This window comes from Choloepus didactylus, chromosome 21 (assembly GCF_015220235.1).
Source record: "Choloepus didactylus isolate mChoDid1 chromosome 21, mChoDid1.pri, whole genome shotgun sequence".
NCBI classification, from domain to species: Eukaryota; Metazoa; Chordata; class Mammalia; order Pilosa; family Megalonychidae; genus Choloepus; species Choloepus didactylus.
The window spans coordinates 9,269,960-9,282,846 of record NC_051327.1 but is presented as its reverse complement, the minus strand read 5'-3'; the positions used below and the strand labels follow the sequence as shown (position 1 = coordinate 9,282,846).

Here is a 12,887-nt window from a genome sequence, read left to right as displayed (position 1 = left end):
TTTGGTCAAGAAGATGTTCTCCATCCCACGATGCTGGGTCCAGTTTCCTCCCTGCGAGTCATATTCCATGTTGCCATGGGTATTTACACCCCTTGGTGTCAGACCCACATAGTGGGGAGGGCAGTGATTTCATCTGCCAGGCTGGCTTAGCTAGAGAGAGAGGGCCAAATCTGAGCAACAAAGAGGAACCCAGGAGGAGACACTTAGGCACAACTATAAGCAGGCCCAGCCTCTCCTTTGCAGTAACAGTCTTCCCAAGGGCAAGTCCCATGGTTGAGGGCTCAACCCATCAAACCAACAGTCCTCAATGTCTGTGAGTACATTAGCAACCAGTGAGGTGGGGAAGCCCAACACCACTGCATTCTCCTCCAGCAATGTTCACATTAGTGGTAGCATATAATATTTCTCTTTTTGTGCCTGGCTTATTTCACTCAGCATTATGTCTTCAAGGTTCATCCAAGTTGTAATATGTTTCACAACATCGTTCCTTCTTACTGCTGCATAGTGTTCCATTGTGTGTATATACCACATTTTATTTATCCACTCATCTGTTGAAGGACATTTGGGTTGTTTCCATCTCTTGGCAATTGTGAATAATGCTGCTACAAACATTGGCGTGCAGATATCTGTTCACATCAATGCTTTCAGATCTTCCGGTTATATACAGAGTAGTGCAATTGCTGGATCGAAGGGTAACTCTATATCTAGTTTTCTAAGGAACTGCCAGAATGACTTCCAGAGTGGCTGAACCATTCTACAGTCCCACCAACAATGAATAAGAGTTCCAATTTCTCCCCATCCTCTCCAACATTTGTAGTTTCCTGTTTGTTTAATGGCAGCCATTCTAATCGGTGTTAGATGGTATCTCATTGTGGTCTTAATTTGCATCTCTCTAATAGCTAGTGAAGCTGAACATTTTTTCATGTGTTTCTTGGCCATTTGTATTTCCTCCTCAGAGAACTGTCTTTTCATATCTTTTGCCCATTTTATAATTGGGCTGTCTGTACTATTGTCATTGAGTTGTAGGATTTCTTTATATGTGCAAGATATCAGTCTTTTGTCAGATACATGGTTTCCAAAATTTTTTTTTTTCCCATTGAGTTGGCTGTCTCTTCACCTTTCTGACAAATTCCTTTGAGGTACAGAAAATTCTAAGCTTAAGGAGTTCCCCTTTATCTGTTTTTTTCCTTGTTGCTTGTGCTTTGAGTGTAAGACCTTGGAAGTGACATCCTAATACAAGGTCTTGAAGATGTCTCCCTATGTTATCTTCTAGGAGTTTTATGGTACTGACTTTTATGTTGAGGTCTTTGATCCACTTGGAATTAATTTTTGTGTAGGGTGTGAGGTAGGGGTCCTCTTTCATTCTTTTGGATATGGATATCTAACTCTCCCAGCCCCATTGTTGAAAAGACTATTATGTCCCAGTTTAGTGGCTTTGGGGCCGCAGATCTGAGGGTCTACCTCTAAATTCTCAATTTGATTCCATTGATAGTGGCTTTGGGGCTGCAGATCTGGGGGTCTACCTCTGAATTCTCAATTCGATTCCATTGATCAATATATTGGTCTTTGTGCCAGTACCATGCTGTTTTGACTACTGTGGCTTTATAGTAAGCTTCAGAGTCAGGGAGTGTAAGTCCTCCTGCTTCATTTTTCTTTTTTGGTGTGTTTTTAGCGATTCGAGGCATCTTCCCTTTCCAAATAAATTTGATAACTAGCTTTTCGAAGTCTGCAAAGTAGGTTGGAATTTTTATTGGGACTGCATTGAATTTGTAGATGAGTTTGGATAGAATTGACGTCTTAATGACATTTAGCCTTCCTATACATGAACATGGAATACTTTTCCATCTTTTAAGGTCACTTTCTATTTTTTTTAGTAGAGTTATGTAGTTTTCTTTGTATAGGTCTTTTACATCTTTGGTTAAGTTTATTCCTAGGTACTTGATTTTTTTAGTTGCTCTTGAAAATGGTATCTTTTTCTTGAGTGTCTCTTCACTTTGTTCATTTCTAGTGTATAGAAACATTACTGACTTTTTTGCATTTATCTTGTATCCCACTACTTTGCTAAATTTGTTTATTAGGTCCAGTAGCTGTATCATCAATTTCTCAGGGTTTTCCAGATATAAGATCATATCATCTGCAAACAATGACAGTTTTACTTCTTCCTTTCCTGTTTGGATGCCTTTTATTTCTTTGTCTTGCCAGATTCCCTTGGCTGGCATTTCTGGCACAATGTTGAATAACAGTCGTGACAGCGGGCATTGTTGTCTCATTCCTGATCTTAAAGGGAAGGCTTTCAGTCTCTCACCATTGAGTACTATACTGGCTGTGGGTTTTTCATATATGCTCTTTATTGTATTGAGGAAATTTCCTTCAGTCCCTAACTTTTGAAGTGTTTTTATCAAAAAGTGATGTTGGATTTTGTCAAATGCTTTTTCAGCATCTATTGAGATAACCATTTGATTTTTTTCTTTTGATTTGTTAATGTGTTGTATTACATTGATTGATTTTCTTATGTTCAACCATCCTTTCATGCCTGGAACAAACCCCACTTGGTCATGGTGTATGATTTTTTTAGCGTCTTTAGATTTGATTTGCAAGTATTTTGTTGAGAATTTTTGCATCTATATTCATTAGGGAGATTGGCCTGTAGTTTTCCTTTCTTGTGGCATCTTTGCCTGGTTTTGGTATTAGACTGATGTTAGCTTCATAAAATTCATTAAGTAGTGTTCCATTTCTTCAGTGTTTTCAAAGAGTTTAAGTAAGATTGGTGTTAGTTCTTTTTGGAAAGTTTGGTAGAATTCCTCTGTGAAGCCATCTGACCCTGGGCATTTATTTGTGGCAAGTTTTCTGATCACTGATTGGATCTCTTTGCTTGTGATTTGTTTTCGAGGTCTTCTATTTCTTCTCTGGTCAGCCTACATTGTTCATATGTTTCCAGGAAATTGTCCATTTCCTCTACATTATCCAGTTTGTTTTCATACGGTTCATAGTATACTTTTATAATTTTTTAAATTTCTTTGGGATCCGCAGTAACGTCACCTTTCTCATTCATTATTTTGTTTATATGGGTCTTCTCTCTTTTAGATTTTGTCAGTCTAGCTAGAGGCTTGTCAATCTTGTTGATCTTCTCAAAGGACCAAGTCTTGGTGTTATTTATTCTCTATTGTATTTTCTTTATTGTTCTCTGTGTCATTTATTTCTGCTTTAATCCTTGTTATTTCTTTTCTTCTACTTGGTTTAGAATTAGTTTGCTATTCATTTTCTAGCTTCTTCAGTTGCTCCATTAGTTCTGTGATTTTAGCTCTTTCTTCCTTTTTGATGTATGCACTTAGTGCTATAAACTTTCCCCTCAGTACGGCTTTTGCTGCATCCCATAGGTTTTGATATGTTGTGTTCTCATTTTCATTCATTTCTCTATATTTAGCAATTGCTCTTCCTATTTCTTCTTTAACCCACTGATTGTTCAGGAGTGTTTTGTCTAACCTGTAGGTATTTGTGAAGTTTCTAAGTCTCTGATGGTTATTGACTTCTAATTGTATTCCATTGTCATCAAAGAATGTGCTTTGAATAATTTAATTTTTTTTAAATTTATTGAGGCTTGTTTTATGTCACAGCATATGGTCTATTCTGGAGAAAGTTCCATGAGCACTAGAGAAGAATGTGTATCTGGGTGATTTGGGATGTAATGTTCTATATATGTCTGTTAAATCCAATTCATTTATCAGATTGTTTAGGTTTTCAATTTCCTTGTTGGTCTTCTGTCTGGTTGATCTATCTATAGAAGAGAGTGATGTGTTGTGGTCTCCTACAATTATTGTGGAAACATCAATTGCTTCCTTTAGTTTTGCCAGTGTTTGTTTCATGTATTTTGTGGCACCATGATTGGGTGCATAAACATTTATGATTGTTATTTCTTCTTGTTGAACTGTCCCTTTTATTAGTATGTAGTGGCCTTCTTTGTCTCTCATAGCATCCTTGCATTTAAAGTCGATTTTATCTGAGATTAATACTGCTACTCCTGCTTTCTTTTGGCTATAGCTTGCATGTAATATTTTTTCCCATCCTTTCACTTTCAATTTCTTTGTGTCCCTGTGTCTAAGATAAGTCTCTTGTATGCATTTTGATCCTCTCTGCCAATCTATATCTTTTAATTGGAGAGTTTTATCCATTTACATTCAACATTATTACTGTGAAGGCATTTCTTGAATCAGCCATCCTATCATTTGGTTTGCCAGATATATTTTTCCCTCTCTCTGTTGTCCTTCAATGAACCAATATTGAATCTCTTTAGTACTTAACCTTTCTCCATCTCTCTCTCTCCTTTCTTTGTTTCTCTGCTGGTCGGGCTCCCTTTAGTATCTGAAGATGGGCAGATCTTTTATTAGCAAAATCTCTCAAAATTTGTCTGTGAAAAATTTAAGCTCTTCCTCAAATTTGAAGGAGAGCTTTGCTGGATAAAGAATTCTTGGTTAGCAATTTTTCTCTCTCAGAGTTTAAAATATGTCATGCCATTGCCTTCTCACCTCCATGGTGGCTGTTGAGTAGTCACTACTTGGTCTTATGTTGTTTCCTTTGTATGTGTTGAATTGCTTTTCTCTTGCTGCTTTCAGAACTTGCTCCTTCTCTTCAGTATTTGACAGTCTGATCAAAATATGTCTTGGAGTGGGTTTATTTGGATTTATTCTATTTGGAGTTTGCTGGGCATTTATGCTTTGTGTATTTATGTTGCGTAGAAAGTTTGGGAAGTTTTCCCCAGCAGGTTCTTTGAATACTCTTTCTAGACCTTTACCCTTCTCTTCACCTTCTGGGACACCAATGAGTCTTATATTTGGATGTTTTGTTTTATCTATCATATCCCTGAGGTCTGTTTCCATTTTTTTTGATTTTTTCCCCATTCTGTTTTTTGTTCTTTCATTTTCCATTTTGTCATCCTCCAGGTCACTGATTCATTGTTCAGCTTCCTCTAGTCTTGTACTATGAGTATCCAGAATCTTTTTAATATGGTCGACAGTTACTTTTATTTCCATAAGATCATCTATTTTTTTTATTTACTCTTGTAATTTCTTCTTTATGCTCTTCTAGAGTCTTCTTCATGTCCTTTATATCCTGTGCCATGCTATAATTGTTTGTCTTTAGTTCTTTGACTAATTGCTCCAAGTACTGCATCTCCTCTGATCTTTTGACTTGGGTGTGTGGATTTGTGTTATCCATATCATCTGTTTTTTTCATATGCTTTAAAATTTTCTGTTGTTTTTGGCCTCTTGGGCATTTGATTAACTTGATAGGGTTCTTTTAGGGTATGTAGGCTAATTCAAAGACTAATCTCTAATTTGTCAGATCTACCACTTCGTGGTGTACACTTTCTCTAACCAGCAGGTGGCATCCACGAGCCACCTATTCCCCTCAAGCCAGTTCTCCCCAACATTGTCTTTGTGGTGTATGGGGGTCTTATTCTTGTGGGGGTCCATTGGTGCACCAATTTTGTGTGTTGTTAGTGCTGTCCACCCTGAATATGGGGCGTGTGTCTGAGTGGTTAGGGAGGGAGAGCGGCTTTAATAATCAAATCTCCCAGGTGTTCCTGGAGTTTTAAGGCTGTTGCAAGAGTCTAAACCTTCAGTTCAGACTCACCACAGATTGTCTCTGCCACTGACCCACAAGTCCTTGGTATTGACATATGGTCCCTGGGATTTCTGAGTGGGTCCCTCTTCCAAACCGTGCCCTCCTAGGACCTCTGCTGAGGGAAGGCTGTGATGCATCATAAGTACGCACCATCCCTCAAGGGAAGTTCTGGGCCACCAGGCCATGTAGAGGTGTTCCCAGCCTGCTGAAAGGATGGCTGCATGTGGCGTGTTAATTTCCCCCTTTACGCACAGCTCCACCTTCCTAGCTCTGGGACAATTAGTTGTGTGTGCATGAAAGGCTATTGTTCATGCCTGATATTGTGTGGTGTGTGTGTGATGCTGGAAACACTTCCTGTCAAACTGGATTTTTCAGCGTGGCTCTGGGCTGTGGTGCTGGTGCCAGGTAGAAGCATTCCCAGCCTGCAGGAAGATGGCTGTAAGGGGCGTGGTTATTTTCCCCTTTTGCCTCACCTCTGCCTTCCTCACTCTTGAGTCAATTAGCAGCAAGTTCACGAAAGGCTGTCATCCATGCCAGATATTGAGGCGTACCCACAGCCCATTCCTGCTGTGCCTCACTGTGCAGTTCTCGCTGCTGTATTCACAGCCACTTTTGATTTTTTTTTAAAAAGAAATAGTCCGACTCCAAATGCCAACCCACAGTTTCCCCACACCACAGAGTGGCTGCCAGATATTCACCACCCTTACTCACTCATTTCAGAATGCAGACTCCTGGTTTCACCAAGTGCAGGGTCTCTGTGAATTTAGCAGACCTTGTCCAGCTGGTGCATCACTGGAATGCCACAATTAATATTTTTTTCAATTTTTAGAACATTTTCACTACTCCAGAAAAGAAATAAAGACAAAAAAAGGAAACTCAAATCCTCCCATAACCCTAAACACCCCCCTTCATTATTGACTCGTTGTATTGATATAGTACCTTGTTACTGTTGATGAAAGAATGTTAAAATACTGCTAACTGTGGTATAAAGTTTGCAATAGGTATATATTTTTTTCCTGTATGCTCCTCTGTTATTAGCTTCTAGTTATAGTGTCATACATTTGTTCTAGTTCATAAAAGAGATTTCTAATATTTGTACAGTTAATCATGGACATTGCCCACAAGATTCACTGTTTTATACATTCCCATCTTTTGACCTCTAACTTTCCTTCTGATGACATTTATGACTGTGAGCTTCCCCTTTCCACCACATTCACACAGCATTCAGCACTATGAGTTATTCTCACAATGTGCTAGCATCACCTCTGTCCATTTCCAAATGTTTAAGTAAAACCTAGTTGAATATTCTGCTAGTAAGCAACCACTCCCCATTCTTTTGCCTCATTCTATATCCTGGTAACTTCTATTTCATGTCTTTGAGTTTACATATTATAATTAGTTCATGTCATTGAGACCCTGCAATATTTGTCTTTATATATCTGTCTTATTTCACTCAATATACTGCCCTCAAGGTTTCTTCATCAACTTGTTTTTTAAAAGACAGTTTTGTTCACAAACCATGTATTCTTTCCTAAGCCAACAATCAATGGTTCTCTGTGTAGTCACGTATTTATGTATTCACCACCATCACCACTATCTCTGTAAGGACATCTCCATTTCCTCCCCATTTAATTTTAATAGTGATTTTCTGTCCATCTTTTTCTAACAATGAATAAATGGCAACCCTGCCCTCTCTCACCATGGAGTTTTCATTGATAACTGTCATTTCTTTTCTCTGACATATCTAAGGTGACTTTTACCAAATTCATAGAATTACCAGGTGATGGTTAGAGACAAAGATGAGTTCTAGTTTATTTGAGCATTTATTCCAAATAGTCAGGATGTGTAGGGCAGTGAAGATCCTGGGCTTCAATTTTGCTAGATTTACGTCCAGGTTCTGTGACTCACTATTTCCCTAACCTGGGGAAATCGCTGAATTCCCTTTGTACAAAATGGGAATAAAAGTGCATATCTAACAGGATTGCTAAACATTGAATACAAATATGTATTTCAGATTCTTGGCTCATAGAACATATTCCCTATGAATTTTATATAATCATTTTTTGTTATTTGTAGCTTAATTCCACATTCTATATTATAGATTTGCAATTAATTTCCATTAACACTTTTCTTCTTTTTTTTTAGTTTTCTTTAGCCTGTAAACATAATTCCTAAAAGTTGTTAATTTCTTCATCCCTCTCCCTCCTTTTTTTGTGTCAAGTTCCTACTTCTTGCCTTAGTGTCAACAACTTTGCTCACTTTTAACCTGCTTAACTGCTTGCTTCTGTTTTCAGACTGGTTCTCTCAATCACATTTTTTTTCCTGCTTCAGGAAATATTACTGACTCTTTGCTGAATGCATGGCTAAGCACTGGCAGTGCTGAGGTAGGAAAACAAAGGCCCTGCCCCCTATGCACCTAAAGGCTATGAAGCTGGAAGAGTCTCAATCCATATTTAGCCACTCTTTCATATTCCTGTGCTTGTTTGAATCTATTATGTACCACATAAAAAGGCATGGTATTTAATGCAGTCTTGTGGGGGCAGACCTATTGTGGGTAGGATCTTTTGATTAGGTTGTTTCCATGTAGATATGACCTACTCAACTGTGGGTGATACATTTTGATTAGATTATTTCCATGGAAGTGGAATCCCACCTATTCAATGTGGATCTTAATTAGTTTACTGGAATCCTTAAGAGAGTTCAGGGGCCAACACAGACACAGACACTTGGAAATGCAGACAGAAGTACATTTGGAAGTGGCCGAGGTAAAAGTTGAAGCCCAGAGTTTGCCCCACAGAAACTGAGAGAGGGCACTTAGAAATGCCTTGGAAGATGCTTAGGGAGAAATGCCTTGGGAGAACAGGCAAGGATGCACAGGATCTGAGACAGAGAAGCTAAGAGAGACAGAAGCCCAGAGACATTTTGGAGAAAGCCATTTTAAAACCAGAACCTAGGAGCAAGTAACCAGCAGATGCCAGCTGCATGTGTTCTAAGCTCTCTGAGGTGTTCCAGATGCCATCAGCCTTTCTTCAATGAAGATACCCCCATGTTGATGCCTTACTTTGGACAATTTTTTGGCCTTATATCTGTAAATTTGTAACATGATAAATCCCCTTTATAAAAGCCAATCCCTTTCTGCTGTTTTGTATAACAGCAGCTTTAGCAAACCAGAACACTTCCTTAAGTGGGATTTTAAAAATACAACCAAAGTGTGGTGTGGGGGGCCCAAATGGAATTGTTTCCAATATAAAACTGAGCAATAAGGGAGACAAACTGTCCTTTTATTATTTTTAAGAGTTTTATTGTATCATGCTGTAAATAGAATAAATTTGAAAAGTGTTTAACCACAGCTGTGCATTTTTAAGAATGAGTTTCATCCACAGAGGAAGAGCTTTGCAAGGAAACTCTTCTTTAAATTCAGCATCCAGTGCTGCTATTTGTGGGCACTTTGAGTCTCTTAGATTATTGTCTTAACTATTTCATGGGATTGAGTCAGCATTTTTAATAAAAGGATATTAATAAAAGGATTAATATCCTTTCTAAAACTTCCAGAACCAGGTGAAAACACTTGATAGAAACATGGCTCCCATAAGCACCTGACTTTATCAAGTGGAGGCTCTGTTGGAAAAGATCAAAAAGAAAACAGTGAGTTAATGTAAGGGGATCATGCAGGTAGCCAGCAGGGTGGATGGCAGTGCCTCTGGGAGTGGGCATTGGCAGGGGGTGCCCATTTGTGGATGTGTCCTTCCCACACAGCAGAACACATGGCCTTTGTGTAGGTGGGAACGACTGAGGTGATGATGAGTCTCATACTTGGGTTGAAGGTGCTGTAACAAGACATTTATTTAAACTGCCTTTAATTCTGAGTGGGTGTCAGTCCATGTTGGGCTTTGATTTTCCCCACATGATGGCTTTGTGTTTTCTTACATCTAGCATTTACTGTCAGAGCTGGATGATGCTGGCCTCCAAGTGGAGAAGGTCCACAGCAAAGCCCTCATTTTGATGAACACTGGAGGGGTCTCCAGCAGGCAATTGGTCAAACCCAAGCTACCTGAACCTAACAGAAACTTTGAGAAGGTGTCTCAGCATATCGGAATTGCCAAAGTAAGTAATTTTATCATATAAAACTATTTTCCCTGTGTATATGAATCTAAATGGTATATGATGATACACCATGGTCATCAAACTTTTAAAAATTAAAATGATATGCATGCTTTTCTTGAATGATGCACTTGTCCTCACTTATTTGAGATTGTGGAGATAATGGAGATAAAAGGAATCAGTATTGAAGAAAATAACCCACTTGAGAAAACATTTCAAAGTCTCAATTGGATGTTAAAATTAATTATGAAATGAGAATAATTCCCAAGCTAGACTTGATTTCTTTTTGCCTTTCCAATGGGAGATTATAGTGTTTTAGCTTTCATTTTTAAATAGTTTCATTGAGATGTATTCATATACCAGATAATCATCCAAAGTGTATAGTCAGTAGTTCACAGTATCATACTGTGTTGATATGAATAGCTGTGCGGTAATCCCCACAATCAATTTTTGAACATTTTAATTACTTCCAAAAAAAAGTAAGAATAAAAATAAATTTAAAAACTATGGCCAAAACATCCAATACCCTTATCACCCACCTATTATTGATATATTTTTTATTTGTTTTCTTAGTCATCTGTCCATACACCAGATGAAAGGATTGTGAATCGCAAGGTTTATTTTCAATTTAAAAAGTCACACCTTAAGAGCTAAATATTTATACAATCATCTTCAAGAATCAAAGATACTATATTATAGTTCAACAGTTTCAGGTTTTTCCTACCAGTTACTCCAATATACTAAAAACTACAATGGGATATCTATATAATGCATAAGAGTAACCTACAGAATGACCACTCGACTCTATTGTAAATCTCTCAGCCACTGAAACTGTATTTTGTCTCATTTCTCTTCCCAATTTTGGTCCAAGAATCCTTTTTCAATCCCATGATGCCAGGAACAGGCTCATCTGATGAGTCATGTCCTGCATTTCCAGGGAGACTTATACCTCTGGGAGTCATGTCCCACATAGTGGGGAGGGCAGTGAATTTACCTGCAGAGTTGGCTTACAGAGAGAGGCAACATGTGAGCAGCAAAAAGAGGTTCTATTTTGACTTTTATGACTCTTAGGCATAATTATACATAGGTGTATCTTCTCCTTTGCAGGAATACATTTCATAAGGGCAAGTCCCAAGATTGAGGGCTTGGCCTATTATGTTGGTAGTCACCAGTGCTGGTGAGAATAACAGGAATAACCCAGGTGGGGAAGTGGAATATTTCTGCATTTCCCCCTAATCACTCAAGGGGGCTTTACAAATACTTTTTTATTCTCTGCCTAAATTGCTCTGGGATGTATCAGAGCATCACACTAACCTGTACAAACTAACAAGGTCTCACACCATATTCAAGGTTCCATTCATTATGGTGTTAAGTAAACGGACCATACAAGTTAAATTAGATAGTGTGCTACAGAAAATATAAATTTTGCACCAAATAAACATCTCTTCTTTTGGTCTCATACAGAAGTTGAAGTTTTAAAACACTGTCAGTATCATCCTTTATACTTCATTCATATCTCTAATTGAAGTCTGACCTCTTTTCAGCTTTTCTAACAGTTGCTGTATGGGGTAATACTGACTTCCATAGCTGCAGAACTCTAGTTCTGAGTCTCAAGTGTCACACAGATACCCAGAGTCCCAGGGAATGACCAAGTTATTCACAGGAGCCCAGCATTTTAGAACTTAGAAATAACTGTAAAATATCAGGGAGAAATATTTCTGCTGTAAGAGCTTGTAACCTAGGAACCTTTACAGTTAGCCTTCCCCTGATAACCTGTGATTTCAGATTCAATTCTCAGAGTTTGCACATTATATTTAGTCCTTTTAGTGAGGTATTATAATATTAGCCTTTTTGTTTCTGGCTTATTTCACTCAACATACTGTCCTCAAGTTTCACTCATATAGTTGCATGCCTGACAACTTTCTTCCCTATTGCAGCTGCTCAGTCTTCCATTTAATGCACACACATTTCACCCTTCTGTTCATCTGCCAATGAACCTTTAGGCCACCACAATCCATTGCAGATCATGAATCCTGCTGCCATAAATACCAGTGTGGGTGTGTTCATTCATGTCCCTGTTTTCAGTTCTTCCATGAATATACCTAACAACAGGGTCACAGGATCATATGATAACCCTATACTTGGCCTTCTGTGAAACCACCACACTGCTCTCCAGATGGACTGCAATATTGTATTTCCCTACCAACAGTGAATAGGTACATCCCTTTCTCCACATGTTGTCCAGCACTTGTATCTTTCTGTTTATTTTTAAACAGTATTATTCACACACCATACAATCCATCCCAAGTAAACAGTCAATAGTTCCTGGTATAATCACATCTTTATACATTCATCATCACAATGTATATGAGAACTTTTCCATTTCTTCTGCAAAGAAAGAGGAGGGAAAAAATGAAGAATAAGAAATGAACAATAAAATAAAATGAAAAGGAGAAACAACAATAGCATGAAGAATCCCATACCCTCTCATACTGACAGCTTTTATATACTGTCTTTGTTACATTCATGGAAATATATTACAATGTTACTGTTAACCATAGGCATCACTTTGCATTATTGTATTTTTCCATTTACCATCCCATTTTTAACGTCTTGCAATGTTGACATACATTTGTGCTTCTTCATCTAAAAACACTCTTATATTTGTACATTTAATCACCATTGGGGTCCACTCTAGTTTTCATGAAGTTATACAGTCCCAATCCTTATCTTCTATCTTTCCTCCTGGTGTTATACATACCACTAGCCGCCTTCCAACTCTATTCATACTCACCTTTGTTCGATGAACTTACAACATGGTGCTGCATCTACCATTTTTTCTTTTGGATTTTACATATCCTATCTTATTTTATTTTTATTTTTTTCTCTCATTTTACCCTTGCTGATAGCCTTCATTTCTATAGTATTCTCCAAACATCTCTCTCTTGTCTTTTACTATCAGCCTGTAATACTCCCTTTATTATTTCTTGTAGAGCACATCTCTTGTTCACAAACTCTCTCAGTGTCTGTCTGTCTGAAAATATTTTAAACTCTCCCTCCTTTTTGAAGGACAGTTTTGCTGGATATAGAATTCTTGGTTGGCAGTTTTTCTCTTTCAGTATCTTAAATATATTGTCCCATTGCCTTCTCGCCTCCATGGTTTCAGC

The 12,887-nt window shown here is 38.0% G+C and overlaps 1 protein-coding gene across 3 annotated transcripts in view; it reads left to right on the top strand.

Annotated features, from left to right (window-relative positions):
• LOC119518128 (utrophin-like) overlaps window positions 1–12,887 on the top strand; it is an 83,144-nt gene that overhangs the window by 26,139 nt on the left and 44,118 nt on the right. For all 3 annotated transcript variants that reach the window (XR_005213672.1, XR_005213673.1, XM_037815180.1), the window contains one exon: window positions 9,553–9,723. Coding sequence is in view for 1 of the 3 variants with exons in the window: in XM_037815180.1 (XP_037671108.1) it covers window positions 9,553–9,723 (171 nt within the window). In the remaining 2 variants the exon portion in view is untranslated. The remainder of the gene's footprint in view (window positions 1–9,552; window positions 9,724–12,887) is intronic.